Raw genomic sequence first — 27,857 nt, forward strand, 5'->3', positions numbered from 1 at the left:
ATCTCAGATGCATTATGTCGGTGAAAACATTGGATACTTCTTATAGCTTTATATAATTTTGTTAAAGGTATATGAGATGTATGCTTTAAAAGATTATATAGCCCACCCTTCTGTGCTGAAAATGGCTTAGGAAAAAATGGCTTCTGAAGGAAGGTTTCATATAATGTTTTTTTTAAGAATGCTATTAGTGAATAAATTATATTAGGGTACCCACATGAGTCCACAGCAGCAAAAACATAAAAATTTACCTTTGGTACCTGAAAGACTAACAGGTTTATCAAAATGTGTTTACTTTATCATGTTTTTGTAGTTTCAGAGGATTGCTGTATTGGTCTGCAGTAGAACAGCTAAACAGACTTGAAAATGTAGGGATTTTTGGACAAGTGCACATGGACATGGAAAAATGTGGAGGGTTTGTTTTGGCAGTATGAAATCATTCTGCAACACTGGTACAGTTGGAAACATCCCCAGATAGGGAACACTTTGCTTTTAAACATATTGTTTGGATTTGTGATGAGAAAATAAAATGCGTGACATCTGTTGACAAAACATTTCCCTCTTAGAGAATAATCAAACTCTATAGGGTCAATTTAGCTGTTGGTGACATTACTTTCTTTTCACATTGTCTTAACAACTGCTGTTTTAGTACTAATTTTGTTCTTTTTCATTTTCCTATTAAGATTAAGAAGAGACAGCAAGACATTGTACGATTTCTGGAAGCCAACAAGATTGAGTTTGAAGAGGTGGATATCACCATGTCAGAAGACCAAAGGCGCTGGATGTATAAGCATATTCCTCAAGACAAGCAGCCTGCACAAGGCAACCCATTGCCACCTCAGATTTTTAGTGATGATCAGTATTGTGGAGTAAGTAGCTTTATGGTACTGCTTTACTGTCTATGTTAGCCTAGACAGTGAAAACAAACAAACAAACAAAAAAGGGGGGAGGGGATTTCAACCCAGAACTGACCAGGTAACAAAAAAGGTCATATGGCAATCTCACCCTCTTTTCTCCCTCACACCCAGGATTTTCACTTTTGTCTTCTTTTCTTGCTGAACAGCCCTTTTATCTATTTTCTTTTTATTTGTTTGTCTATGGCTGTCCCCCCAAGTCACTTTATATAGAGAGACAGACATATATGTAGGTAGATATAGATGTAGAGAGAGAGAGAGAGATGCTGGCCAGTCCCAGGAAATTATGGCAAGAAACAAAATCACCTTCTCATACTCTGCTTTTGAAATGACACACAAGAGGCTTGTGAAAGTTCAGAAAACCAGAAATGTTTTATTTAACTTAGCGGGGGAAAGGTTAGGCAGGAGGAATCAGGATGTATGAGGTGACCAGATAATAAAACTAAGCTAACTTTGTATTCACACAAACACCAGATAATTTGTTGCCAACAAGTAAATGCTTCTGCTATTCAAACAAGGTCTTTAAAACTTATATAGGAGAGAGGTTTTCTTTTCAGTTTCTGCTTAAATTCTCAAGCATAGGTTTTTGGGTTTCACTGACACATAAAATTAGAAGGCAGGAACATAGAACCAAGTTCCAGTTTCCTTCTTTTTACACCGTCTAGGGATCATTCCTTCCTTTAAGAATTATTTCCCTTCTTTAACTGGATGAAATCACTTATCTGTACTAGAAGCTATTTTCCTACTCTCACTTTTTGGTATTTTTGGTATTTATATGTGCATGTATGTGCACCTGGAAGTCATGGTGACCTCTGGTGACTGACCCCTACTGGGGGCCTGGAGGATATTCAGGGAGGTGACTGAATAAAGCCTGCCTCCACCTCCTGACTCCTGGTATTCCAAGGAGGTCTCCCATTCAAGTACTTGCCAGAGTCAACCCTACTTAGCTTCTGAGATCTAACGCGATAAAGCTTGCTTGGGCTGTCCAGGTCAGGGCGCTATTTTCCTTCTTAATTGGGTACGTATCACTTCTCTTTACTAGAATCTATTTCCCTTTTTTGTTAGCTTGAATGAAGATCCTCCTTGATCCACTCACTCCCTTAGCCTCCTTACCAGTCCACAATCGTTGCTTAACGGTCTCTTCAGCTGTCAATTGCCAACTGTCATCCCTTAACTGACCATCTCAAAAGAATTCTGTTTGAACAGCTTGTCACTCAAAGGTTCTCAAACTCTGTTAGGCATGAACTTTTGAAAGTCCATCAGAGGTTTAAAAAAGAAAACACCTTATATATGAAATTATCATTGTGAATTAAAAAGCTAAAAATATATTACAAAACTTTACTCAAATTATACATATTAAAAACTGGGCATCAAAATACACCAGTCTTGTTTACATGTATAGGTACCTTCCCCTAATACAACCCCCCCAAAAAACCACATTTTAGTAAAATTGTACATATGGAAAATACGTTTGCCTAGGCTACAGAGGTCCTTGGCTGTGTTAATTACAAGGGCCTCTGTTAATTTTTCTGACAGAATAATTGAGAAGGAGGGAGAGGCTGAGTGTTTTTATTACATGGAGGTATTGTTGATTGTTACTGACTTAGGTTGAGGGACAAGTATGGAAACAAGGAATACAGCATGCAAATAGGTAGGAAGCTTATTTTGCTGTTTGTTGTCTTCCTAATGCAAATACTTCTGCAATTGGATCCTAAACAGGCCTGTCTTCTAGCGACAGATCAGGTGTGTGGGTGGGTACACATATGCATACACACACCCTATTCATCCTTGCAGCTGTAGTTGCATTCTGTTGGAAAAGATTGCATGGCATGGCAAATTCCTCCCTAGGGCTAGGATGCATACTAATGTAATTAGACATTGGTCTGATCACAAAAGTCTTTTGGCAAATTGCATTTCTACAGTATGATCACTACCAGTATTGTTGTCCTGTGGCTCTAGGAGGCTGTTGCATACTGTGTTGAGGTTATACATTCAGAGGGTGTAGAACAAAATAGGAGTCGATTGCACCTTTAAGACTAACTTAGTTTTATTCAGAACCTAAGCTTTTGTGTGCATGCACACTTCTTCAGACGAGGAATGAGGTACAGTAAGCGGAGCTACATATAGCTGGTGGGGTTTGGAATGCCAAGTGGTACAAAGTTAAAAACCAATAGCAGAATAGTAAAATTAACAAATTCAGAAAACCTTTGATCTGGGTTGCCTTAGCATGGGAAACCATAAAACAGTAACATGTCAGAATGTGAGAATGCCTGTTAATTATTCTATTGCTAATAAATCTGGGTCAAAAAGAGGGATTTCTTTCTCAGAAGTTTTTCCTGTCCAACTAATTTACCTTTTAACATGTAACATAAATATATACACAATTCTAGTTTGCAATTAGGAAAAAATATTAAAATATAGTGGAAGATGGGTTTAGTATATGTAATGAGATAAATGGCCCTTGTTTGAGTATGTCAATACAAAAGCATTATTCTGATACTTAGTGAAAGTGGGTTTAGCATATGTAATGAGATAAAACAACAAAACAACATCTCTGTTTAGTCATGGGGAGGTGTTTGTTCCAAGTTTCATAATAATTTGTAATTCAGCAATTCCCCTCTCTATTCTGTTCTTGAAGTTCTGAGAGTGGGTTTAGCATCTGTGATGAGATAAAAAACCAATATCCCTGTTCAGTCCTAGGGAGGTGTTTGTTCCAAGTTTCATAATAATTTGTAATTCAGCAGTTTCTCTCTCCATTCTGTTCTTGAAGTTCCTTTGCAGTAAAACAGCTACTTTGAGATCACCCATTGAATGCTTTGGAAGGTTAAAGTGTTCCCCCACAGGTTTCTCAGTTCTGTAATTCCTGATAGATTTGTGTCCATTTATCCTTTGGCGGAGGGTTTGTTCTGTTTGCCCTATGTAGAGAACTGAAGGGCATTGTTGGCATTTAATGGCATATATAATGTTGGAAGATGAGCAAGTGAATGAGCCTGAGACAAGTGTAGTTAATGCTGTTAAGTCCAGTAATTGTGCTGTCTGGGTGTATGTGGCAGCAAAGTTGGCACTTGGGTTTATTGCAAGCTCTGGTACCAGTGCCCATGCTCAGATGAGATGTTGTATTGCTGTGGGTGAGGAGTTGTTTGAGATTAGGGGGCTGTCTGTGTGCAAGAAAAGGTTTACCCCTCAGTACTTTTGAAAGAGCTGTCACTATTCAATAGAGGATGTAAGTTGTTGATGATTCGTTGAACTGTTTTCAGTTGAGAATTGTGTGTGACCACTAGTGGTGTTCTGTTATTGTCTTTTTAGGTTTGTCTTGTAACAGGTTTTCTCTGGGTATCATTCTGGCTTTGTTAATCTGTTTCCTGATTTCATCAGGTGGGTACTTTAGTTCCAAAAAGGTTTGCTGTAGATCCCTCAGGTGAGAATCTCTGTCAGCAGAATTGGAGCAAATGCGGCTGTAGCATAGAGCCTGGCTGTATACAATGGATTGTTTGGTATGTTTGGGATGGTAGCTGGAGGCATGCAGGTATGTTCGTCGGTCAGTAGGTTTCCAGTATAAGGTAGTGTCTGTGCATCCATTGTGTATTTTAACAGTGGTGTCCAGAAAATGTATTTCTTGCATAGACTGGTTCATTGTCAGGTTGATGGTGGGGTGGAAGTCATTGAATGCCTGGTAAAATGTATCCAGGGCTTCTTTATTGTGTGTCCAGACCATAAAAATGTCATCAATGTAACGCAGGTATAAGGTAGGTAAGAGTGGGTGGGAGTCTAGGAAGCGTTGCTCCAAGTCAGCCATGAAGATGATAGCATATTGTGGGGCCATGTGGGTGCCCATGGCTGTACCATTGATCTGTAGGAAAAGTTCATTGCCAAATCTGAAGTAGTTATGGGTGAGAACAAAATGGCACAGTTTTGTGGCAAAGTCAGCTGTGTTTTTATCAGAGATTATATTACTTACAGCTGTAATCCATCTTGATGTGGGATGTTGGTATGTAAAGATTCCACATCCATGGTAGCTAAGATAGTGTTCTCTGGAAGGTTGTTCAAAGATTGTATTTTCCTCAGAAAATCTGTAGTATCACAAACATAACTGAGAGCACTGGTGGCGTAGGGTCTTAGAACAGAATCCATATATCCAGATACCCCCTTAATTGGTATGTTTGGGATGGTAGCTGGAGGCATGCAGGTATGTTTGTCGATCAGTAGGATTCTGGTATAAGGTAGTGTCTATGCATCCATCTGCATATATGGACTCTGTTCTAAGATCCAGCTATATGTAGCTCTGCTTACTGTACCTCATTCCTTGTCTGAAGAAGTGTGCATGCATCCGAAAGCTCACGTTCTGAATTAAACTAAGTTGGTCTTAAAGGTGCAATCGACTCCTATTTTGTTCTACTACTTCAGACCAACATGGCTGTCTATTTAGATCTATTCAGAGGGTGTTTCCTTTTTAGGATACGGTCATTTGTTGTAGCAGCTTACAATGACCAAAGCAGTGCTATCTACTCAGGTCAAACAACTGTCTGTTTTGCATGCAGGCCAAATAATTATCCAGTCTGCAGTTGTAGCGAACACAACAATTTAGGTAATTGTTTGTCCATGGTTTTGCACAATGACTCACTCTGCATTATATGCAAATATAACAAAAGCTTGCCTTATTTTAGAGGGTTCTCTAGAACAGAAAGTCAGTAGGAGGAAGGGTTACAAACCAGTTCTCTTTGTGCTTTCAAGCCCCTCACAAAATGTACGTGCAATTTTTGAGAGTTTGGGGAAGGGAGAGTGACTGTGAAGAACATTTGTTCATTCAAAGTGCTTTCTTTGAAGTGATTCATAACGCGTGCATGAATAAAGGCTTGTGAATGTCCAAGGAGATTAGAGCTGATACGTAGTGTGTGTTTATGGCTTGTGTACCACAGAGAATCCACCATTTTCTCCAGATGAACTGATCCCTGCCATCTGGAGACAGTTGTCAGTCATTCTGAGTGATCTCCAGCTCTCATCTGGCAGCAGTGGTTCCCCAGAAAAAATGGCTGATTTGAAGGGTTCTGAGCACTGTATATATAAAAAAAGAAGTCACAGCACAGCTGAAAAAAGTACGGAAGAGGGCAACTAAGAAGAAGAGGAAAGGCTGCAGAGTCTGAGATTTCTCAGTTTACAAAAAAGACAACTAAGGGAGTCTTGAAAGAGGTTTATAAAATTATGCACAGAATAAAGAATGTGAACAAAAAGGACTCCCCCTCCCTCTCCAAATACTGGGAATCAAGGGCATCCAAAGCAGTTGATGGACAGTAGATTCAGGACAGATAAAAGGAAATATTTCTTTACACATAGGGTAATTAAAATGTGAATTTTGCTGCCAGAGAATGTAGTGATGGCCACAGGCATAGATAGCTTTAAAAGTGGCTTAGACAGGTTAATAGAAGACAGGTCCATTAGTGGCTACTAGGCTTGTTGACTAAAGAGAACCTTCACAGATAGAGGCAGTAAACTTCTGAATACCAGTGGCCTATGGCAACAGTGGGGAAGACCTTGGCCCTTACGCCCTGTAGTTGGCCTTCCAGAATAACTGGTTGACTACTTGTGTGAGACAGGATGTTGAACCAAACGACCACTGGTCTGATCCAGCAGGGCTCTTCTTATGTCCCCTCAAACCATAAAAATATTTCTTATTATTACATCTGTTTGTGCCCTACTGCATTTATTCTCTCCCAGCTCCATGCCACACACTCCAGTATGTTTTCCAAACATTTCACTGCTCTCCAGAAAAGGAAGATCAGACACCCAAAGAAGGAAACACTGCTTCAGGGGAAAGGGCTGAAAAACCACCTCCAGTGTTATAATTTTGTAAGGATATAACTGGTACATTCTGTGTCAATATACCTTGCTGAGGTTGCTTCCCTCCTGCTTTGGTCCCCACTATGGAGAAAACTATACTTTTCCTAGGTAGAGGCTGCAGGGAAGGGGAGGAGATGAGGGGGGATATGATTGCTCTCTTTAAGTATTTGAAGGGCAGGGAGTGCTCCTGTTGGGAGCAGAGGATAAGACTCACAATAATGGGTTTAAATTAAGAGTGGGAAGGTACCGGCTGGATATTTGGAAAAACGTTTTTACAGTAAGAGATGTTCAATAGTGGAATCAGCTATCTAGGAAGGTGGTGAGCTCCATCTCATTGGCAGTCTTTAAGCAGTGACTGAACAAACATTTGTCAGGGATGATGTAGGCTGATCCTTCATTGAGCCGGGGATTGGACTAGATGGACTGTGTGACCCCTTCCAGGTTGGTGATTCTATAATTCTATAACCAGTTATGTTCTTAGATAGCCTTGTCCTTGGGATGGCCTTAATAAGAATTCTCCATTGGGTAATAGTCAGGCCACAGAAATTTCTGTGGTTGAGTCCAGTCCTTTGAAGTGCACCACCACAGCAGGTTTGGAAGCCTTCATTGGCTGCATTTAGGAAGGCATGGAAGACAGTTCTGTTTGTGAGGGAATTCAGTGGAGGATTAACTGGTTTGGCTGTACCTTGGTTTTTGTTTTGTTAATGGACTCATGCTTTTGTGTCTTTGTGGCTTCTTGTATTGCTAGATTCTTCAAGTCTGAAGAAATAGGATGGGATATAAGTATTTTAGATAAGTGAGCAAACAGCTGCAAATGCCCTAATATTATCATTTAATGCCACAACTACGTTATAAGTGTTCTTCAGGTTATCTTATTTTGTTCTATCTGCTTTAATCCCTTTACAGTTGGCTTATTCTGTGTGTGATTTTCCTTAGTGAATAGCTGAGCATTGAAAACAGCAGTCCTAGTTTTGTGTAAAAATGGATCAGCCGATGATCTCAATCTAACTTGCAAAGTATTTTTTTATTATTTTATCTCTTTGAAAGATAGTCAGGCTCTATTTTCTGGTTATAAGCACTTGTTTGCAGTGAAGTCCATGCTTGGCATGCTGTACGATCTACCTCTTAATCCTCTGTTCTCATGTTGACGTGTCAATGAAAAGCGGTGCAGATGTTTTTGAAGGTTTCCTCACAATTTTTCTAATCCTTTAGATATGACTTGTGAATGAACAAATCTCCTGCATGCATGCAAAAAAATGCATTCCAGCTCATACTTTTGGTTTATAGGGTTTGCATGAAGATAGCTGTAGAATGTTGTACCAAAAAGTGAAACCAAATCCAAAGAGACAACTTCTGCTTTGCACAAAAAGTTACACAATAGCTTGCATAACCTTGTGTGCAAGTGGAAGCAGAGGAACTGCTACAGAACCTACCTATTAGTATAGCACCCTTGTCCTTGGGGTGGGGAGTTCTTGTCCTTGTCCTTGGGAGTTCTTGTGTAGTAAGTACAAGCATTGCGCTAGCAACTAGCTTCTGACAGTTCTTTGGATTCAACCTTCATTAAATTTTTCTTGGTAAGAATTCTTTAATATTTCAGTGAAGCATCTCGTATCTTATTCTGCTTTTGAATGTAGAGCTAAATATGAGGTGACAGTTTTGTCCCAAAGAACACTTTTCATGTAGAACTGTAGTAATGAAAATATTTTGGATAGTTTTTGCAAAACCTGTTTGGCATTGTGAATAATTTCAGAATAGCTAAAAACAGCTGACTTTTCTGGCTATTTATTTTCAAATTTACTCAATACAAGTTGTTGTAAATGTGTGTGGTAACTATATCTTATCAGAGATTCTTCTCTGATATTTCGATATTTCAAGACAAAAGCTATTTTCTTATCATTGGCAAGTCTGGAAATCTGTGTAAATGTAATGAGAAAACAAAAAACCAAATAGGTGACAGGTCTCTCTAAGCTTGGAGAATGTAACCCACAACCAGTGTTCCCTCTAAGCTGAGTTAGCATGATCTAGCTCACAGATTTTTAGCCTCCAGCGCACAAATTTTTGTCTTAGCTTAGGAAGGATGACCCCAGAGCACACTAATTTATGCACTAGCTCACAACTTTAATGCCAGTAGCTCACAACTTTAATGCCAGTAGCTCACAAAGTAGAATTTTTGCTCACAGGACTCTGCAGCTTAGAGAGAACATTGCCCACAACCACAACAAAAGACATAATAGTTTGTTAACATTGCCAGTCCCCATATAAATATATGTGTATCTGTGACAAAGGTAGAATATAAATACCGTATATATGTATCTGTGACAAAGGTAGAATGTTTCTGTTGATGGCTCCTCAGCAAAACCATGCAATATTCCTTTTACATAGTCTTTTTATTTAATGCATCCTCCTTGGGTGGGGCTGATTTCATCCGTGTCTGCAGCCATTCATTCGCTAGATCAAAATTTTGTGATTGCAGGATTTGTGCTGATCTTATTGCTGGGTATTGGAATCTTAGTCTAGATAGGCCTGTGTCAGCCATGTCTTTGTGGATGGGCAACTCTCTTTTTCAATTATCTTTCTATATTAATGAAGAAGGGCATCTTGTCTTTAGAGATGCAGGGGAGTGATGTGGCACAATGTGGTAGCCAGTAGGTCAGAGTGGGTTTAATGCATCCACTGATGGTTGTCATTGTTGTATTGAGTTTGGCATCACGTTTGTGGACATGGAGTCTATTGAGCCATATTAAAGCACTATATTCTGCAGTACTATACATCAACCCCAAAGCTGAACATCTAAGTGTCCTAGCAGATGCACCACAAGTTGTACTGCTTAATTTTTTGAGAATGTTGTTTGATGTGTGTATTTTCACCGCTACACTGGTGAGATGGTGCTTATAGCTCAAGGTCCTGTCCAGCGTAATACCATGATACTTAGGTGTATGGTTGTATAAATCAGGAGCCATTAAAGTAGATATTCATTTTACAGTTGACAAGATTGTTATTGAGATTGAAACAGGATCATTCTGTTTTTTCTGGACTTGGGATAAGCTGCCGTTTATGGTAGTAGTTAGCCAAAATTCTGAGGTCCCTAGTCAACATTTCCTCAGTCCTTTTGATTAATTTGTGCCTTACTTGAATCATCATGTCATTGGCTTAGCAAGCTTCCCAGATATCATCTTGGGAACATTAGAGATGTATAGATTGAAAAGAACTGGAGCAAGGATTAAGACATGGGGTAGGCTGTTATTCAGTTTCTTCTACTTGCTGATTGACAGACTGACCCATAATTACTTGGAAAGTTTTATCGCTCAGCATGTTATTTAGGAGTGATGTGGGGGATGTTCTCCAGAATGTTCTGCAGGGGAAAACTTGTAAAAAGTTGTACAGCAGATCATCCTTTCAGACTGTCAAACAGCCAATCCTGACAGTGGTTGCTACTGGGCCTGGCCTCATAAGTTCTCCTTCAAAGGCCAAAGAGAGCCTGGAAAGGGCCCCGCTCCCATCCCCTTGCCTTTTACTCACAGAAACCACTGCTTCAACTAGCTGAACTGTTGTAGTTACTTAGCAATGGCTACTGAATGCATTCATTTCTTAAAGCTATAGCTGCCTTTCATCTCACCATGCAGACGCAGGCAGTGACAAACCATCTCTGTACTTCTCTTGCCTCGAAAACCCGTAGGGTCACCATAAGTTGACTGTGACTTGAAGCCAGGAGCTGCCATGCCCTCCCCCATGATAGCAATAATAATAATAATAATAATAATAATAATAATAATAATAATAATAATAATAATTTTTAAAACATTTCAAAGTTTTCTGCTAACCTGGGTTTTTCAGATTTGTAGAAAGAACTGTCTTCTCTGTTTGTGTTTTCACTTGTCAGATTTAAATATCCACAGATTTCACCACATAGAAAATTAGATCTATTGACTGACAGTTCAATTCCAGTAGAATATTATAGCTTTTGCTGCTTGATATTTTTACTTTGTTCTCCTAGAAAACTTTGGGGAGCAATCTTTACATGTATCACATATTCTAATACTCACTTGTAGCCCCATCTGTAGATACTTAAATCTGTGAATCAGGGCCACAGTGACAGAAAATTTTTTTTATCCAAACTTATCCAAACTTGGGGGACTCCCCAGGTTTGAAAAAAAAAAGTCTGGAGTGTGTTATTAAACAAACTTAAACAGAGGAACAAGCTGTCTGAGCAAACATAGAGAATGTAAACTTTCCAGCCGAGAGGAAGAGAATCTGGTTGAACCTGTGCTCTGTGATGCAGTTCACTCCTACCTGTCCTCTAGAGCAGGGGTGGCCAATGGTAGCTCTCCAGATGTTTTTGCCTACAACTCCCATCAGCCCCAGCCAGCATGGCGAATGGCTGAGACTGATGGGAGTTGTAGGCAAAAAACATCTGGAGAGCTACCGTTGGCCACCCCTGCTCTAGAGGACAGTGAGCCAGGAGGAATGAGATGGTGGTGCTGCAGGCGTTGCAGAGGAAGGAGGAGCCAGTTTTGCTCCCTTTCAGCCAGCCAGATCGATGGTCAGATGAGGGGGAGAGAAGCCAGGAGTTGCCATGCCCTCCCCCATTACTAGGTGGCAGGGAGAAGAATGGGCAGGCAGGCAAGCAGGGGAAGGAGCAGAAGCTCCCACTATTGCCCCTGCACAGCTGCCATTTAAACTGCATGTGGGGAGGAAGGAGTTGCTAATACTTTTTTCTCCACCAGTGGGAACTAATGAATGGCTGAGAAAGACATCCATCTCAAGCACTGTCTCCTGAGGTGCCTTCCCAAACATTCAACACAACTCTTGACTGTCCAACACCAGTGCTGTCCTCTCATTCTGAAGGGGTGGCTGTAATGGATCAGCCTGAGCTCAGTAACAGTGCGAACTCCTCAGAGGATGAGGGGCCCTGCATAGTCAGCCCAAAGTTGACAGAAGCCAAACAGAAGGAAAGTGGGGGTGCAGCCATGCAACGACTTACAGTCAAAAGCTGGTTCAGAATGACCTCCACCCTCTAGCTCTAATTCAGCAGGTGGTTAGCCTATTCCCAGCTCTCTGGGATCACCTGCACCTTCGGAATACCACAGAAGAAGGCTGAGAACAGAGTTACAGGCTAGGAGGCAAAGTGCACAGCTTGACACTAGCTGCAAAGGTGAGTCTTTACAGGACTGTTCCTGAGAAACTGGCTGTTTGTGTATTTCCTGAGAGACACTTTTGGGCAGGGACACAACATATACATTAGACGCTGAACTGCCAACACTGCCTTGATTGATTGGTGGAAAACCTAACCTCGAATTGAAGGACACTGGACTTCAGAGACCCCAAGGGCCTTGTTATCCTTGTTACAGCAAGAGACGTTGTAACCCGATACCCATATTTTGTTGCAGGTCCCCACTTTTTATTCTCTGTTATTATCACTCTTTGTTCATACAGTAGGATTATCCTTTAGGTGCAAATTGTATTATGACACTTCCACATGAAGTATGGAGAAGAGGTTGGTCATTGACTTTCTTTCCTTTTGTTCTGCCCCTGTTCTCCATCATTTCTTTCAATCTGATAGCAGCATTCACATGATCGATTGTGATCTTTTGACTCCCTGCCTTGCCGAGATAGGAATTTGAGGGGGGGGGAGTGTCTGCCTTGCAATGGTTTTCCTCCTTTCTCTATTACAGGGGACAGAGGGTGGTGCTTGGTGAGGGAGTATCCCTGTGTTATCCTCAGGGTGGGGGTGGGGTGATTCTCTTGTCAATGTTATTTAAAATTTATGTGCCCCCTTGTCCAACTGGCCCAGGGGCTTGACCAGTATGTGGATGACACCCAGCTCTATCTGTTGATGGATGGCTGCCCAAACTCTGACCAGGGGATTAGGGGCCATGGCGGGATAGCTACAGCAGAGCTGGCTGAAATATAATCCAATGAAGATGGCGGTCCTGTACCTAAATCGGGCGGGCGGGGGGCGGATTGAGTCAGGAATCAGGCTGCCCACCTTGGATGTCCTTGTGGTTGAGCTGGAAATTCCAGCTGGTGCAAAATGTGCTGATATGCCTATTGACTGCATTGCCTGTGCAGGCACATATACATCAATTGCACTGGCTTCTGATTTAGTACTAGATCTGCTCAAGGTACAAGACCTTCAAAGCCTTGTGCAGTCTGAGATCGACATATCTGAGGGACTGCCTCGCTCCATATGTGCCCCAGAGAGCCTTGAGCTCTATCAGTTAAGATTTGCTTGCTGTCCCTGACCCGAGGAACATCCTCTTCGCCTCAAACAGGACCAGGGCTTTTTCTGCCCTGGCCCCAGCCTGGTAGAACATGCTCCTGCGTGAGATCAGGGCCTTGCAGGACCTTCTACCATCCCACAGGACCTTTAAAATGGAGCTGTTCTGCCAGGCCTTTGGCTGAGGCGGTGGGTGTCCAATAAAAAAGTCAGCCTCCCCTGCTGAAGGCACCACCTCCATGTGGCCTGAATTAAACAAACCTCAGAGTCCAGTGACACCAGTTTTTTAGACTGTCCACACAACAAATGGTGAAATCTGTTTTTTTTTAAAATTTTTTTGTGTATTTTGCCTATGCCTGTGATATGATGCAGAATGGCCTACTTACTGTGGTCTGCCCTAAGCCCGCTTATGGGAAGTGCGGAATATAAAGCTGGATGAATGAATAAATAAATAAATCCTCATCCTCACAAAGCTTTCTTAGTCTCCTCAGTATTGTTTTCTTTGTTGCATTTTTAAAAAGTTAAAATATTTTTGAGCCGGTGATGATGGCCTTAAAACTGCTTTGAAGGAAAAATTTCCTCTTATCTCTCTACTCCCACTAGCATTTTGGTAGTAGAAATAACAGTGGCAGCATGCAGCACCAGATCTAGGGAGGGCAGAGTGGGGTGCTTGCCCTGGGCGCCAGCAGGGGGGGGGGGTCGCTAAATTGGATATGGAGTCCGTTCTATTCTATGGGCCCATAAGATAGAATGGGCCCATAAGGGGACATCATTTTTTAATTTTGCCCCCCTCCCTCAAAAAACTTGTAGATCCAGTCCTGGTGGCATAAAAGGGTAGGTGGGAGAAGTTTCTCAGACATCATTCTTCCTTTTGGAAGGAGGAGAGAGGTTAGCAGACCTTTGAAAGGACAGTGTGCAGATGAGTTGGCTTTTTATGGTCACTGGATTCCTGCCTTTGCTTTCTATTGCCAGACAGGGTCTGCTGCCCTGCCATCCTTTGGTATACACTCTTTTCTTTGTTTCCTCATGTTCTACAAGAATTGTGGCTCTTAAAAGGATCTTTTTGTTTGTTGGGGTTAGAGAATGCATATTAGTCACAGAACAGGGCTAGTGCCACTATAAACTGTTTAATAATTATGCATTTGTGGCTGCATGTGGATTATCTCATAGTGAAATACCATATCTCCAAAATGTCAAGTCAGTGATTATAAACTGAATTATTGTGCATCTAGCCTAGGGTACCAGTTGAGGCCTGGGGAACAAATGTTAGTCTGACCTGAAATTAAATGTAGTAAATTTTGTTAAAGTTTTTCACCATGCATCAGTTTTTTCCATTTGTATATTGTTCATGCATATAATGTATCATGCTTGTGGGTTACATTTCTTTAGTAGATCCTATAAAAACCACTGCAGAGATTACTTTTGAGCTCCTGGGAAGAACACACATTACCAAGCTGATTTGCATATTTTTCATGTAATTAACAATGCAATTTGCATGTTATTTCCATAAGTACTGCAGGTGGCAAATTAAATTTGCTGGACATATTGTAGTTCACCTTATTATTAACCTCAAATGTGGAGAACTTACATATGCCCTAGAAAAAAGAATTTTGAGATGTAGATTACAAAAGTTGCAATGAATCTACTGGCTTCCTTGCTTCTTCCAAACATTCTTTGCTAGAGACACATTCTCCCCTTCCCAGTGAAATTTTCAGTTGTAAAGACATACGGTAAGTACATACCAGAGCCCTGCTGAATCACATCACTGGTTCATCTAGTCTAGCATTATTTTCACACAGCAGGTAGCCATTTGCCCTAGAGGGGTAACAAACAGGGCATAGAAACCAAGGCCTTGCTTTCTATTCAGAGGTTTGTGGCCTCTGAATAGGAAGCTTCCCTTACTCATTCTAGCGATTAGCCATTGATTGTCCTCTCCTTCATTAATCTGCCTAACCCCCTTTTAAAGCCCTCTACACTCATGGCCAAAAGTAGGCTTGCAACTCAACATCAAAAAAACTAAGATCATGGCATCTGGCCCCATCACACCATGGCAAATAGAAGGGGAAGACATGCATCTTAAGAGGACAGGTATGGCGAACCTGGGCAGTATAATAAAAAGTAGAGACACCACCCTGCCAACAAAAGTTCGGGTAGTCAAAGCGATGGTATTCCCAGATGGTATTCCCAGTAGTAATGTATGGCTGTGAGAGCTGGACCATAAGGAAGGCCAAGCTTTTGAGATATGGTGCTGGAGAAGACTCTCGAGAGTCCTTTGGACTGCAAGAAGATCAAATCAGTCAGTCCTAAGGGAAATCAACCCAGACTGTTCCCTGGAAGATCAGATGCTGAAGCTGAAGCTCAAATACTTTGGCCACCAAATGAGAAGGGAGCACTCACTGGAGAAGATCCTGATGCTGGGAAAGACAAAAGGCAAAAGAAGAAGGGGACAGCAAAAGATCAGATGGCTGAACAGTGTTACTGATGTAACAAACACGAATTTGAGCAGACTTCGGAGGATGATGGAAGACAGGAGGGCCTGGTGGGGCTTTGTCCAAGGGGTTGCAAAGAGTCGGACTCGACTGTGCGACTGAACAGCAACAACACACTCATGGCCAGCACTACATCTACTAGCAGTTGAATAAAGAAGTATTTCCTTTTGTCCATCATGAATATATTGCTCAATAACTTGATTGGGTGTCGCTGATGGAGAAAAATCTCTGTGTGTGTAATACATATACAGACAGACATGTAGAGGGAAACAAAGTTAGACTCCAGTGGCTATATATGTCTTTTAGGCTACAATAACCTCAGCCAAACATCCATGTATATATTGCATTTAGGCACAGCCAGGGCTTTTTTTTTTTTGAGCAGGAACGTGCAGGAACGCAGTTCCGGCTGGCTTGGCTTTAGGGTGTGTGGCCTAATATGCAAATGAGTTCCTGCTGGGCTTTTCCCACAAAAAGCCCTGTGTTAAACAATGGTAACATCAGAGGATGTAGCCTAATATGCAAATAAGTTCCTGCTGGGTCTTTTTCTACACAAAAAGCCTTGGGCACAGCTTTAGAATGTTCAGAGTTTTGGATAATTCCTGATAATTCTTACAACAATATTTAAGAACAAAAGAATACAGTGGCAGCCTACATAGTAGGCTACAAAGTTTTATTCAGGGTATAAGCTCTTGTGTGCACACACACTTCTTCAGAAATGGAAATTACCAGTCCATATATATAGGTAGAGTAATAAATTATCTTGAATAAAACTTTGTTGGTCTTAATGGTGTCACTGGACTTAAACTTTGTTCTGCTGCTTCAGACCAGCTATCCACCTGAATTTTTATTTATTTTATTTATTTGGTGACTTCTATCCCGCCCTTCCCACAAGTGGCTCAGGGCGGCTTACAACGACAATAAAACAGTAAAATCAGAGCAAGTTATTACATCTAAAATCAGACAATTAAAACCTAAAAACCTTAAAATTAAACATTAAAACTATACATTATAATCACAAAAATCTGGTAGCTACATTATCTAATCAGGCATAGGCTAACCGGAAGAGGGTTGTCTTAAGGTATGTTATAGAACTTCTTTAAGGTATGTTATAGTACATATGAAAGGCTGAGAGAATGTTTATACAGTGGAATGGCTTATGGATGGTGTTCTTTCTCCTGTCATCCTGGGAGATTTGCAGGGGTAGAACTGGCAGCTGAGTGAAGCGGGCTGCTTAACCCTTGGCCCCACCACTGATTTTGTCCTGCCTATACTTTCCCAGGTACTTTAGTGGGGTTTTTGTATGTTTAAAAAAATGCCATTACTCATAGGGTTGCCAATTCCAGATTGGAAAGTCCCTAGAAATTTAGACATGGAACCTGGGGAGGGAGCCATAGTGATATCATGCTATAGAGACCAATCTCCAAAGCAGCCATTCCCCTCCCCCCACCCAGGGAACAGAGCTCTGTAGTCTGAAGATCAGTTTTAAATCTAGGAGAACTCCAGGTCCCACATGGAGGCTGACAGTCCTGTGGTATTCATACATTTGTGCCAGTTTCCAACAGTTCCCCCTCTCTCTGCATATCCCCCTTAGGCTCTTGAGAGCTTTCTCTGGCTGAGTGGGGTGGGCTGATGAGCACTGTTACACAAAAAAGCCCTGCTTTTAAAATTCCCTTCTCCCACCATACAGTCATGCTGTACAATCAAAAGTAAACCAAACTTAGAAGGTTGTGGTTGGGTAGTATTGGAGTGTCACTGCAAGGAACAATCAGTGGATGCGGGATCTTGCAGTCTGCAGATATTCCTCATTCCCATCCTCATGCTATCTTGGCAACCTCACAACACTTGTGGAGTGTGGAGATAAGGTGTAGTTCTGTCCTGAGGCTGCTAAGTGAATTCATGCTTTTACTAAAATAACAAAAACATCATTTAGCTTTCCTTCCTTTCTTCAGTGGTACAACTTTATTGGCCAAAGCTTTAAGCATTGGATAGCACTACTTTTGTTATTTTTTTACTGTTCATGTTCCATTTCTGTCGTAGTATGTTTTGCTTAATACAGTCTGAAAACATAAAATGGGAATATTTAATATGCAAATAAATTAATTTAAAAAACTCAAAAGGAGGAAGGGAGGAAACAAAGATGTGTTCAACAGTTTTGTGTAAGACCAAGTCAGATAAACCCTTTTTGTTCTAAGACCGACCACCCCTTGCTTCATTCAGCGCAGTGCTGCCCATTCAGCCCCACTGGAGTGTGCCGAGTGCATGGCCAGCCACTCTGCCCACCCAGCCCTGTTTGGCTCTCTTGCTGGTGCAGCAGCAGCAGCCAGGGGAGGAGGTGCGCTGGAGGACACCCATCTGCCTACCTTCCTGCCTCATGGGCAGTAGCTGGGGACTGAGCCATACAGGGCCAGGAGCTGCCACACAGGGGGTGGTGGTGGGGCCCCAGTCTGGCTTTGCTCACGGATGGGGGAGGGGAGGAAGGACATGGCCTGGTGGGCGGGTGGGGTGGTGGGGCAGGAAGTCAAGGGCGGGGAGCTGTCAGCAGAGGGGGAGGTTGGTGAGGTGGGGGGGCCTTGCCTAGGGTGCCAAAAAGCCTGGCACTGACTCTGCCCATCCCTCACTGATAATATTCTGCCCCTATCCATGCATTTTAAAATGTGCATATGAACTTCTGATCCTTTTGGCCAGAATCCTTTTCTCCATATTCATTATCACACTTCCTTTTTGGGGGGCTAATCAAGGTTCAGTTTTCCATTTGTCTGGCTCTTCCAATGAAATTCCTAAATACATATCATTTATGTGAAGTCACAAAGAGCCCTGTGGCACAGAGTGTTAAAGCTTGCAGTACTGCAGTCCTAACGTCTGCTCACAACCTGAGTTCAATCCCCGGTGGAAGCTGGGTTTTCAGGCAAACCACCCCATAAAAAGCCTGCCGTGAAAACGTTGTGAAAGCAACGTCACCCCAGAGTCAGAAATGACTGGTGCTTGCACAGGGGACCTTTCCTTTCTTATGTGGAGTTGTTGGGTTGGATCCAGTGATCCATCAGCAAGCATTATCTATTGCTGATCTTTCCTACATTTCCCTCTCCCTGGCAGCCCCTTCTGACTCCAGGAACAGTTACTTCTGGGTCACTGGACTAACAAGAGAAATAGCCAAGGGGGTTGGGATGCTGCAGTGCAGTAGGGAGGGGGAAGGGTACAAAATAGGTGGATCCAGTTCATTATTTTGCTCATGTAGTTGGTTCAAATACAGTCAATAACTTAAGATCTGTTAGATCTAGAAATTCTCTTATGGGTTTCCTGAAAAGTGACATTCTTTATTTGATGAGATTCTTGTATTGGATAAATTATTTCTTATTTCTTACATAAAGTACAGCCTTCAAAGGATTAGATTTGTTTTCATTTTTTTTCTTGTTTTCTTTATTCATCGAAGCACCCTATATGCTCTAGGCATTAATTAGCAATGGCAGATGGCCCAGATTGGTCCAGCTGTTCTATAAAGCTGTATGTTACTATTGCTCAAAAAGGCACAAGTGGAAGATTGCTCTTTCTGGCTGCGATCATACACACTAAATAATGCACTTTCAACCCACTTTCAGTGTACATTCCAACTAGAGTGTGAACTGGCAAAATCCAGTTGAAATGTGCACTGAAAGTAGTGCATTATTCATTGTGTGTGATTGCAGCCTCTGTGCCTCCTAAATCAAGATACGGTATAGTTAGAAAAACGAAACATATGAACTATGGAAGTGAATACGGGTTAAAATCTGGGGGAAGGTTTGGGAAGAGCAAGTCTTAACATGAATGTTTGCTATGCATGGCTAAAAATACAAGATCTTACTGATTGAGAGCAGATGTAGGACTGTAAAGGACTGTAGTCCAGTTTCAAGAGTTTGCCTGGAGATGAAGCAAAGGAGCAAAGGGAGTGAAATTAATATATTTTCTGGGGAAAGGGGAAAATACATCTCACAGTTTTGGTGTTAAAATAAGCTGCCTCAAAAATATAGTCTGAAAATGTTTTAAATAAATAAATAGCGTGGCTGAAAATAGTACGTTACAGGTTAGGCATGGGCACTTTCATCGTGGTGCTAAGCCCATGTGGATGACAACACCCATTAATGTGAGATGTGTGAAATTCTCAGGAGACCCTATTCAGCTCTTGGTGTGGTCTTCTGATCTCCAGGAACTGAAATGGGTGAATTCACCACTCAGCCTTCACTTATGGCTGAATCAGAGACCTCCAAAATGTTCTGTGATTACCAACCTTGCTCAGGTCTTGCAAAATGATTTGTTCTGAATGGCCTTTGAATTGAACTTTTTCTTTTGGGACAGCTGTATGTGCCTTAAGACTCTATAACCAGTTTAGTAGTAGGAAATGTTGGTCACCATCATGGGACAGTTGAGCTATAAAGTTCATTGGGTGACTTTGTGCCAGTCGCATAGTCTGGGAACAACCCTAAGTAGGGATGGGCATGGTACAGAAAAATGACAGTCCACAGAGTTCAGAGATCCATGGGGTCTACGGATCCCCAGACTGCAAACCTCCATGTTGAATGGACCAGGTTGTTCTCCATTTGATATATGATGCTGTGTGCCTTAGAAAGCCCACGGTGCACGAGTGAAGGCCAAGTGGCAAGTTCATCCACTTCTGGTTCACTGGGTGAGCTGGAAATGGGTGAACTCGCCACTCAGCCTTCACTTGTGCAGCATGTGGATTTCCTGGGGGGGGGGAGGTTGTGCGAGGTCTGTGTCAGTGGAATGGCATTAAGGTTGCCAAGTCCCCACTGGGGACTCCCCTCCCCCCGCATGCATAGTGAGGATGTCACCCAGAATTGATGTATTGTGCCAAGCATGTCACGTGGTGATGCTTTAAGAAATCACGGAAAATCTATGGTCTTGCGCAGGGATGCTCTAGCAATTTGGAGGAAAACTAGAGTTTCCCCCAAATAGCTAGAGTGTCCCCATGTGAGACCACAGAGTTTTCCATTATTTCCTAGAGCATCCCCATGTGATGTGCCTGGCTTAATACGTCACTTCTGGGTGACATCATCATGCCACACATACTACATGGTGGTGGGACTATTTGTCACGGGCTGGGGCCAGGCCAGGCGAAGTCCAGGGGCAGTCCAAGGTCTGTGGCTGGGTAGCAAGGAGGGTCCAAAGCACCAAAACCGAATCACAGTCCAGGTATCGTAGGTCAGAGGTTCAGAAGCCGAAGTCAGGGGGTCCAGAAGTCAATGCCAGAGTCAGGGGGTCCAGAAGCCGGAGTGGATGCTAGAACGTCAGGTAAGTGACTAGTTGCTTCCACAAAGCCTTCTCTCAAAGCCCACAGCTATATAGCCATCTGCTGTCTGTTGCCCATTTGGGCTAATTGCTGACTCAGAGGGCAGCCAGGATCCTGCTGAGACTCAAGCACCCTCACTCCTAGAAGGGCCAGAATCCTTTCAAAACTCAGGGCTCAGGGAGCGTCTTGCTCGTGAGCGTGCCGCCCTCCTCCGATCCCCGAGGTCCTGACGAAGGCGGTCACGCACACGAGCCACCCGAGAGGGCGAGGCAGGGGGGCTTGGATCTTCTCCAGCAGGAGGCAGGGGCACTGGTGCAGGTGGCAGGGGCACAGTTTCTTCTGCAGGCTCAGCTTCTTCTGCAGGGCCCCCAGCACCCATGACACTCTTCAGGGCAGCGATCCCCCCGGCGGTCTCCTCCCTGCCAGTGGGCTGGGGCCTGCCAAACCAGGAGATCCCCTGCCCCTGGTGGAAACTTGGCAGCCCTAGATGGCATAGACCTGGGCTCACAGACCATGAACTGGGCCTTGACTAGTAGAAAAACTAGGTTTATAGTCTAGTCTGTGCCCATCCCTAATCCTATGTAGGCCTTCTCTGAAGTAAGTCTTATGATATTCAGTGGGACTTACTTCCAGGAAAGTGTCCCTAGGATTGCAGGCTCTACTTATCTACATTACAGGGTTACTTTGAAAGTAATGGAGAAAGGATGGAATTAACAATGCATGTATGTGAGGGTGAGAATGTGAATTAATTTCTGTCTTTATCAGAGTCTATGGAATCAGGATTTCCTGTCCTTTAGGGGGCAGATTGCCAATTGGCCACAATTATCCTACCCTTTGAAAGATTCCAGACTGTAATAGTAAACAGCAGTTTACATTAGTGAAATGGTTCATCACCAACAGAAAATATGGTTCCAACTGGTCTGGCCTGCAGTATATGTTATATCCCCCCCCCCCCCCATTTTAGCTCTGCTAAAGGCTAAGATTCATCAGCTGTTCCTGAATTCCAGCTCAGCATTTCTGTCACCTTTGAAATAAATGAAGAAGGCTATGTGGTAGGACTGGAAGCTGCAAACTAAATAATTGAAAATGTTTGTTTTAAATATGAAATGCCAATATTCGACTAACAGCTATTGATCACTATAGGCATATTTTTCTTACATGTGTGTGCATGTGAACACATGCACCATGTGTAGAAGTTTGGTTATGCTGCCATTTTGAATGATTTAGAATTCTAATGCTGGTAGATACTCCGTTGGTTTCTTTTCTTTACCACAGCTATAGCATTGTAGAAGAAAGTACAAGACAACTGAGCTCTGTTACACAGCAGACCATTTTTGTATTACTTATGATCCATTAGGTTGACTAGCTCACCAGGTGTTTGTCAGCCCTCCTGTGTTTGAAGTTCTGATCAGGTGTTAAAACACACTGGTGGGTCACAACACACCTGATATTAAAAAGTACCTGTCATTTGGATTCTAAAATATTGTGCGAATCATGGTTTGGCATGATATTAGAACTCAGTTACATGGTTGTAGCTGAGTTAAATTCTGACACATTTGGATCACTACCAAGCAAATTCATATTTTCATGTCAGACTTGCAAATGGAATAGTAAAAGAAGCCAACTGGAAAAAAAATCCTGCAGAACCTGTTTCTAGGGAGTAGGTTTGATCTTATGGATAGTAAGTACTTCTCATGAGTAGTATATAACGTGTTTTGGTGAAATGCCAAAGCTTTTTTCTTCTAGTTTGTAACTGAGAATATATGATTATAGTACCAGACACAGCCATTCATAGTAGCCTATACCTTTGATTTGATTATATGTAAATCTTTGTTCCTTCTATACCGTCAGTGGTAGGGAGATGCAGAGACGTTCAAAGGCACAGACAGCTATCCCTGATCTACATATATTTGTGTAGCAGAAAGTGCTGTTATGTCCAAGTGCATTCTTCTGGGCTTTCCTGCAGGATGGGCACCTAGTATATGTGCTTTTGATATTTCATGCAGCCTCAGTGCTAATCACATGTTGAAAGGATCCTGATGGTTATTCTGCTATTTGGTTGTCCCTCTTGTTTTATTACATTGTTTTCTTACTGGTATGGGAAAATACATTGTCATGTAGTAAACTATAAAATTATCCTTGTATATTTAATACAGCACCGCTATTATTTATTTCATCAGAAGTGTAAATATACCAGTCTTCTGTCTATAATATCAGTGGAAGGAACATAAAGAGAAATGTTACTTATTCTTTATCTTTAGGATTATGAATCATTTTTTGAAGCCAAGGAAAGCAACACTGTCTTCACGTTTCTTGGGATGAAGCCTAATTTGGCATCAAAGGTAAATATGTTGTTATATGCAGCATAATGACATATAGTTTTAAATCTTTGGCATCCATTCTCTTTCCTAAGAGTATTTTGTGAACCAAACGGTGAACATGAACATGTTAATTTGCATTGAGATTTGACCTACAATAATAGCACTAGTTTTCTTCTCATAATTCATAAACATCTAGGATCAAGATACATGCATATACATCAGAGTTGTTCAGTAGATTTTTAAAAAGTTGTTTACAATAGAACATCAACAAATTTGGCCCTTTATCATCAGAATGTGTGTCCCTCTCTTTGTAGTTTTAGCAAAGTTCTTCAGTCTACTGGGAACTCAGCCAGACCAATTTGCTCGGTTCATAACCAGTGGTCCCTCCAAGTTGCAGAGTCTTGTGAGCAAAAATGTTACTTTGTGAGTTACTGGCATTAAAGTTGTGAGCTATTGCATAAATTAGTGTGTTCTGGGGTCATCCTTCCTGAGTTATGACAAAAATGTGTGAGCTGGAGGCTAAAAATCAGCTTAGAGGGAACACCGTTGATAACATATGTTTTCAAAACTATTAGTAGCTGATTGATTTCACTGGCATTCTTTTTAAAACATTGTTGTTTTATATTCTAGATTTCTTTTTGCTGGTGCCCAAAATTGAATAGGGTTGCATTTAGCTTATTTGTATTATATTTAGCGCCCCCCTCCCATCCATGAAAATTACAAATAGCTAAATTGTAATATTTAATTAGGGGGAAAGTTGATAAACTACATTAATATTTAAAATTTATATTCAAATAAATGCAAAGGTTTGACATTTTAAATTACAAATCTGTACTTGTAAATTTGATGTTATTTACAGTTCAAACCTAAGAACACTTTTCTGGACCTAAGTCCCACTGCATAGAACTGAGCAGGCCTTCTTCGGATGACATTGTTAAAATATTTGGACTCTCAGAGAGCTGTGGAAATAGTTTTCTTTCAGGGTTTTTTTTTTTTCAAATTAAGTGCAAGGGCCAGAACTTCCTCAAGAGCTGAAGGGGCAGATTATTCCACCCTAACCTCTGCCAAAGCCCAATAAATGAAAACCCACATGCTCTACTCCCATCAGTTTCTTACAGGCTCTGGACCTCTGATGCAAATATGACACAAAGTGCACACCTTCAGCAGTCTCATGCTCTTAGCTGAAGGGAATATACTGGTATAACTGAATCTCTGCTTGCATTGTGACAAATAGTATATAGAACTATATTTTGTTTTATACAGGGGCATGTGTGAGTTAGAGAGAAGCAGATAGAGAATATGTGTTAGCTTGAATAATTACATGGCCGTGTTAAACAGAGACGTCAGGGGACTTAGAAGGATGTAACATTGCTTAGGCTGGCATTGTTTATTATGTCCCTTCCATCAAAGATTTCTGTATTTTATCCAGCTTTGATAAATAACCTATTTTATTTCACAGAGAGTAGTTTGTAATTAGAAATGGCGGTTTGATAACCCCTTTATTTGGAAATTCAGTACTAGTTTCCATTCATGAGCTCAAGGTGAATAAATTCAGCCATAGACAAACTTGTCACATGTGCTGTATAAATGAAATAAACAGCTACATATTTATTCTGTACTTTCTTTCTCAAATAGGAGTCAGAGCCTTAGAAAAATCTGAGGATTCAGCGAGCACATTATTTGAATGAATGAAGTCCTTGATGTTCAGCATACAACAGCTTCCCTAGTGGATCACTGTGATACAAGCCAATATGCACCATCCATATTTTGCTTGACACTAAAAAGGTGAATTAAGACAGTGGACACGCAATGGGATAAATGGTGGTGGTGGTGGGGTTCTTCCTTCTTCGTAACATACCTGAAGTTGATGCTGGCAACTGTAACACTGAAGATGGTAAACATTTGGTCAGTCTTGATGAATGTTGTGTGTATTGTCACAGATTCAGATATATATTACACCCAGTGCTGTGAACTCCAGCAGATATACCCTACAGTTCTTTAACACAGTTAAATAAATGTTAAGCTGCGAACACTTCAGTCTTGAAAACCAAGCTTGTGTTGAAATATGTTTGCTGCTGAAGATGTGGCCTGCACTCCCACTTAAAAGAAAATCCAAATCTTGTAGTACCATCTGGTTAGTATATAGCAGTTAGTTAAGAAGCCAAAACTTTCCCTCATACAAATGTAACTTCAGATCTGGTGACTTGGCTACAGGTTGCAGAGATCTTTTCATGGGGCCTAAGCCAGAGAGCTTGTTGGCAAGTGGATTCTAAAAGGAGAAGTACAACAAAACCTACCTTAACTCTAGATGGGACATCCAGGTGTTTCGTCAAGTCAAGCTACATTGCATACTTTTGCCAAAATTTATATTTTTAAGCTATAGATAGTATTTCATTTTCCAAGGAATCATAATTGTATTGTGTTGTTGTTTATGAGAGTAATTGTACAACAAGGGTCAAAAATCTGTAGCATGCTGTGTTGTCTGCTCACATCCTGTGAAACCCAGAACTTTAAGCAGATGAATAGTTCTGTTGCCTTAAAGATGAAGTGTATGGGGATAGGGGATGTTCTTAAAGACAGAATCATTTTTTCTGCCTTCTCAATATGTCACTTAAAATGGCTGTACTAGATTAGGTTTGTGATTTAGCATACTCCCAGTGGGGAACCATTTGCAGCTATTCTTGCCTATAGGGATTGCAAATTGTAGTCCAGCAGTATGTATGACATGAAGCTAAATGGCAGGGGGGAAATGTAAAACATTTTTAAACATGATGTGTTGATAGGATATTTTATCTGATTTAGTCACATTTGTCATATAGAATTCCAGTATCTTTTCAAAATAGTATCTATTGATCACCACAGTTTCTGTTCAAGACTCATAATCTTCTTATCAAAGCAATTATACAATTGTTGTTTTTCTCTGTGTTGGTCTAAAAACCCTGCTTTGGCCTAAATTTATGACATATCTTATTTGAGCACCTTTTCAACCTTGCCATTTGTTTTAATGAATTTTCTGTGTGCTGGAACAGTACTCAAATACAACAGGTCCTTGCGACATCCTAGCATGCACTGAAACATGGGAAGAACAAAAATGTTGGGAGGTACAAATATGTGGTGGACTTCCAGCCTGCTGTTACTGCTGCCTGCTTTGTGGCATTTGCAATAGGAACATCTATTTGAGAACCTCAGTAGGATTTCACTTTGAGGATCAGCTTCCTTTGAATTCTGCATCACACAGAATTTGTCCCTAGCAAGAACTGATACAACAGTAGATTTTCAAGTGCATCATTTTAAACATAGATGCTGGTGTGTCATCATAGTCAGTTAGATGAGTAAGAAATTTCTTGTGGCTAACTTTAAACCTAATAATCCAAATTAAGCTTCTCACAGCTACCTTTAAACAGGACTATCCAAATTAAGTTTCTACTGTCTCAAAGTAAAATGCAAGAGAAAGTTCAGAGAAAATTGTGACCAATCTAAGTCTCATTAATTTGGACTGGCACCAAAGACTTTATACAGGGAATTGTTGTGCATACAAATTCTTCAGTGTAGACACAGGGTTCCTCTATCTGAGGAGGGTTTTTTTCTTAATTTTGCTGACCTTTCTTTGTGCACAATGGAGCATGTATGAGCCCATGGCTCAATGCAGTAGACTGGCTCAAATTATGATAATAAAAATAGACAATTAAAAAGAGATAAAGAGAGGCCACTCTGGATCAGTCATTAAAGTATATAGTGAGAAAAAACCCGAGGCTCAAAACCATAGCTACATCCAGGGCTTTTTTTTTTTTAAACAGGAATGCAGTTCCAGCTGGCTTGGAGTCGGGGTGTGTGGCCTAATATGCAAATGAGTTTCTGCTGGGCTTTTTCTTTTTAAAAAGCCCTGTGCAAAACAATGGTGACATCAGGGGTGTGGCCTAATATGCAAATGAGTTTCTGCTGGGCTTTTTCTTTTTAAAAAGCCCTGTGCAAACCAATGGTGACATCAGGGGTGTGGCCTAATATGCAAATGAGTTCCTGTTGGGCTATTTCTACAAAAAAAGCCCTGGATACATCTGAAGAGAGTCTATGAGTCTTATTTAGTTGTTCAAAGCTCAGGAAAGATTCAGAAGCAATCTGTCGTATAGTAATGGTGTGGGAGTCTTTTTCCAAGGGAAAAAAAGCTTTATCAATTCACTGTGCTATCTTTTCCACTGTGTGCATGCAAGTCCTTAAAAGTATGCTGAAAGTACACATCTCTCAATCACAGCCAATTTTTATTGTAAGTAACATATGACAGCAAACGTGGCTTCATTTGGCATAGCTTCATGTCTGGGGTGGGAAAATATTTGTAAATGACAGTAATTGAATTAAAAATTATCCAAGTTTCATACGTAGATCAGCTCTATAAATTTGTGGGTGAATGTTACTTGAACAGTTTGGCTTTTGTTTTTATATTAATTTTTTTCAAGTGCTTTCTTTCTTTGGATTTTATTTTCACTGTATTACAAACTTGGGTCCTAACTGAGTAATAAAATATCAATTAAAATGCATCCTTTGTTCTTTTCAATTGTAATTGAGTTTCCTTTGTTTGTATAAACCTTTTTATCTAGACAGTTTCTTGGTTTCACAACCCCATAACAATATACTCATATCAGAAAATCAAACAGACTCATAAAGTCAGACAACCCTAATGATATGTTTACAGTCTTGCATAACTCCACCTCCACACTTCCATTTATAATATTAACACATGTTTGCTGCTGTACTGCTATTAAATACTTTTAAATTACTAGCCAGGATAGGAACGAGAAGTTGAGAATA

At 41.2% G+C, this 27,857-nt stretch overlaps 1 protein-coding gene across 1 annotated transcript in view; it reads left to right on the forward strand.

The window, feature by feature from the left end:
• SH3BGRL2 (SH3 domain binding glutamate rich protein like 2) overlaps positions 1 to 27,603 on the forward strand; it is a 42,362-nt gene extending 14,759 nt beyond the window's left edge. The window contains exons 2-5 of the mRNA XM_060236405.1: positions 681 to 866; positions 22,995 to 23,075; positions 24,690 to 26,964; positions 27,044 to 27,603. Of these exons, the coding sequence (XP_060092388.1) occupies positions 681 to 866; positions 22,995 to 23,075; positions 24,690 to 24,704 (282 nt within the window). The 3' untranslated portion in view covers positions 24,705 to 26,964; positions 27,044 to 27,603. The remainder of the gene's footprint in view (positions 1 to 680; positions 867 to 22,994; positions 23,076 to 24,689; positions 26,965 to 27,043) is intronic.
• Positions 27,604 to 27,857: the final 254 nt, after the last annotated feature.

The sequence above is a fragment of the Heteronotia binoei genome, chromosome 1 (genome assembly GCF_032191835.1).
Source record: "Heteronotia binoei isolate CCM8104 ecotype False Entrance Well chromosome 1, APGP_CSIRO_Hbin_v1, whole genome shotgun sequence".
Classification (NCBI taxonomy): domain Eukaryota; kingdom Metazoa; phylum Chordata; class Lepidosauria; order Squamata; family Gekkonidae; genus Heteronotia; species Heteronotia binoei.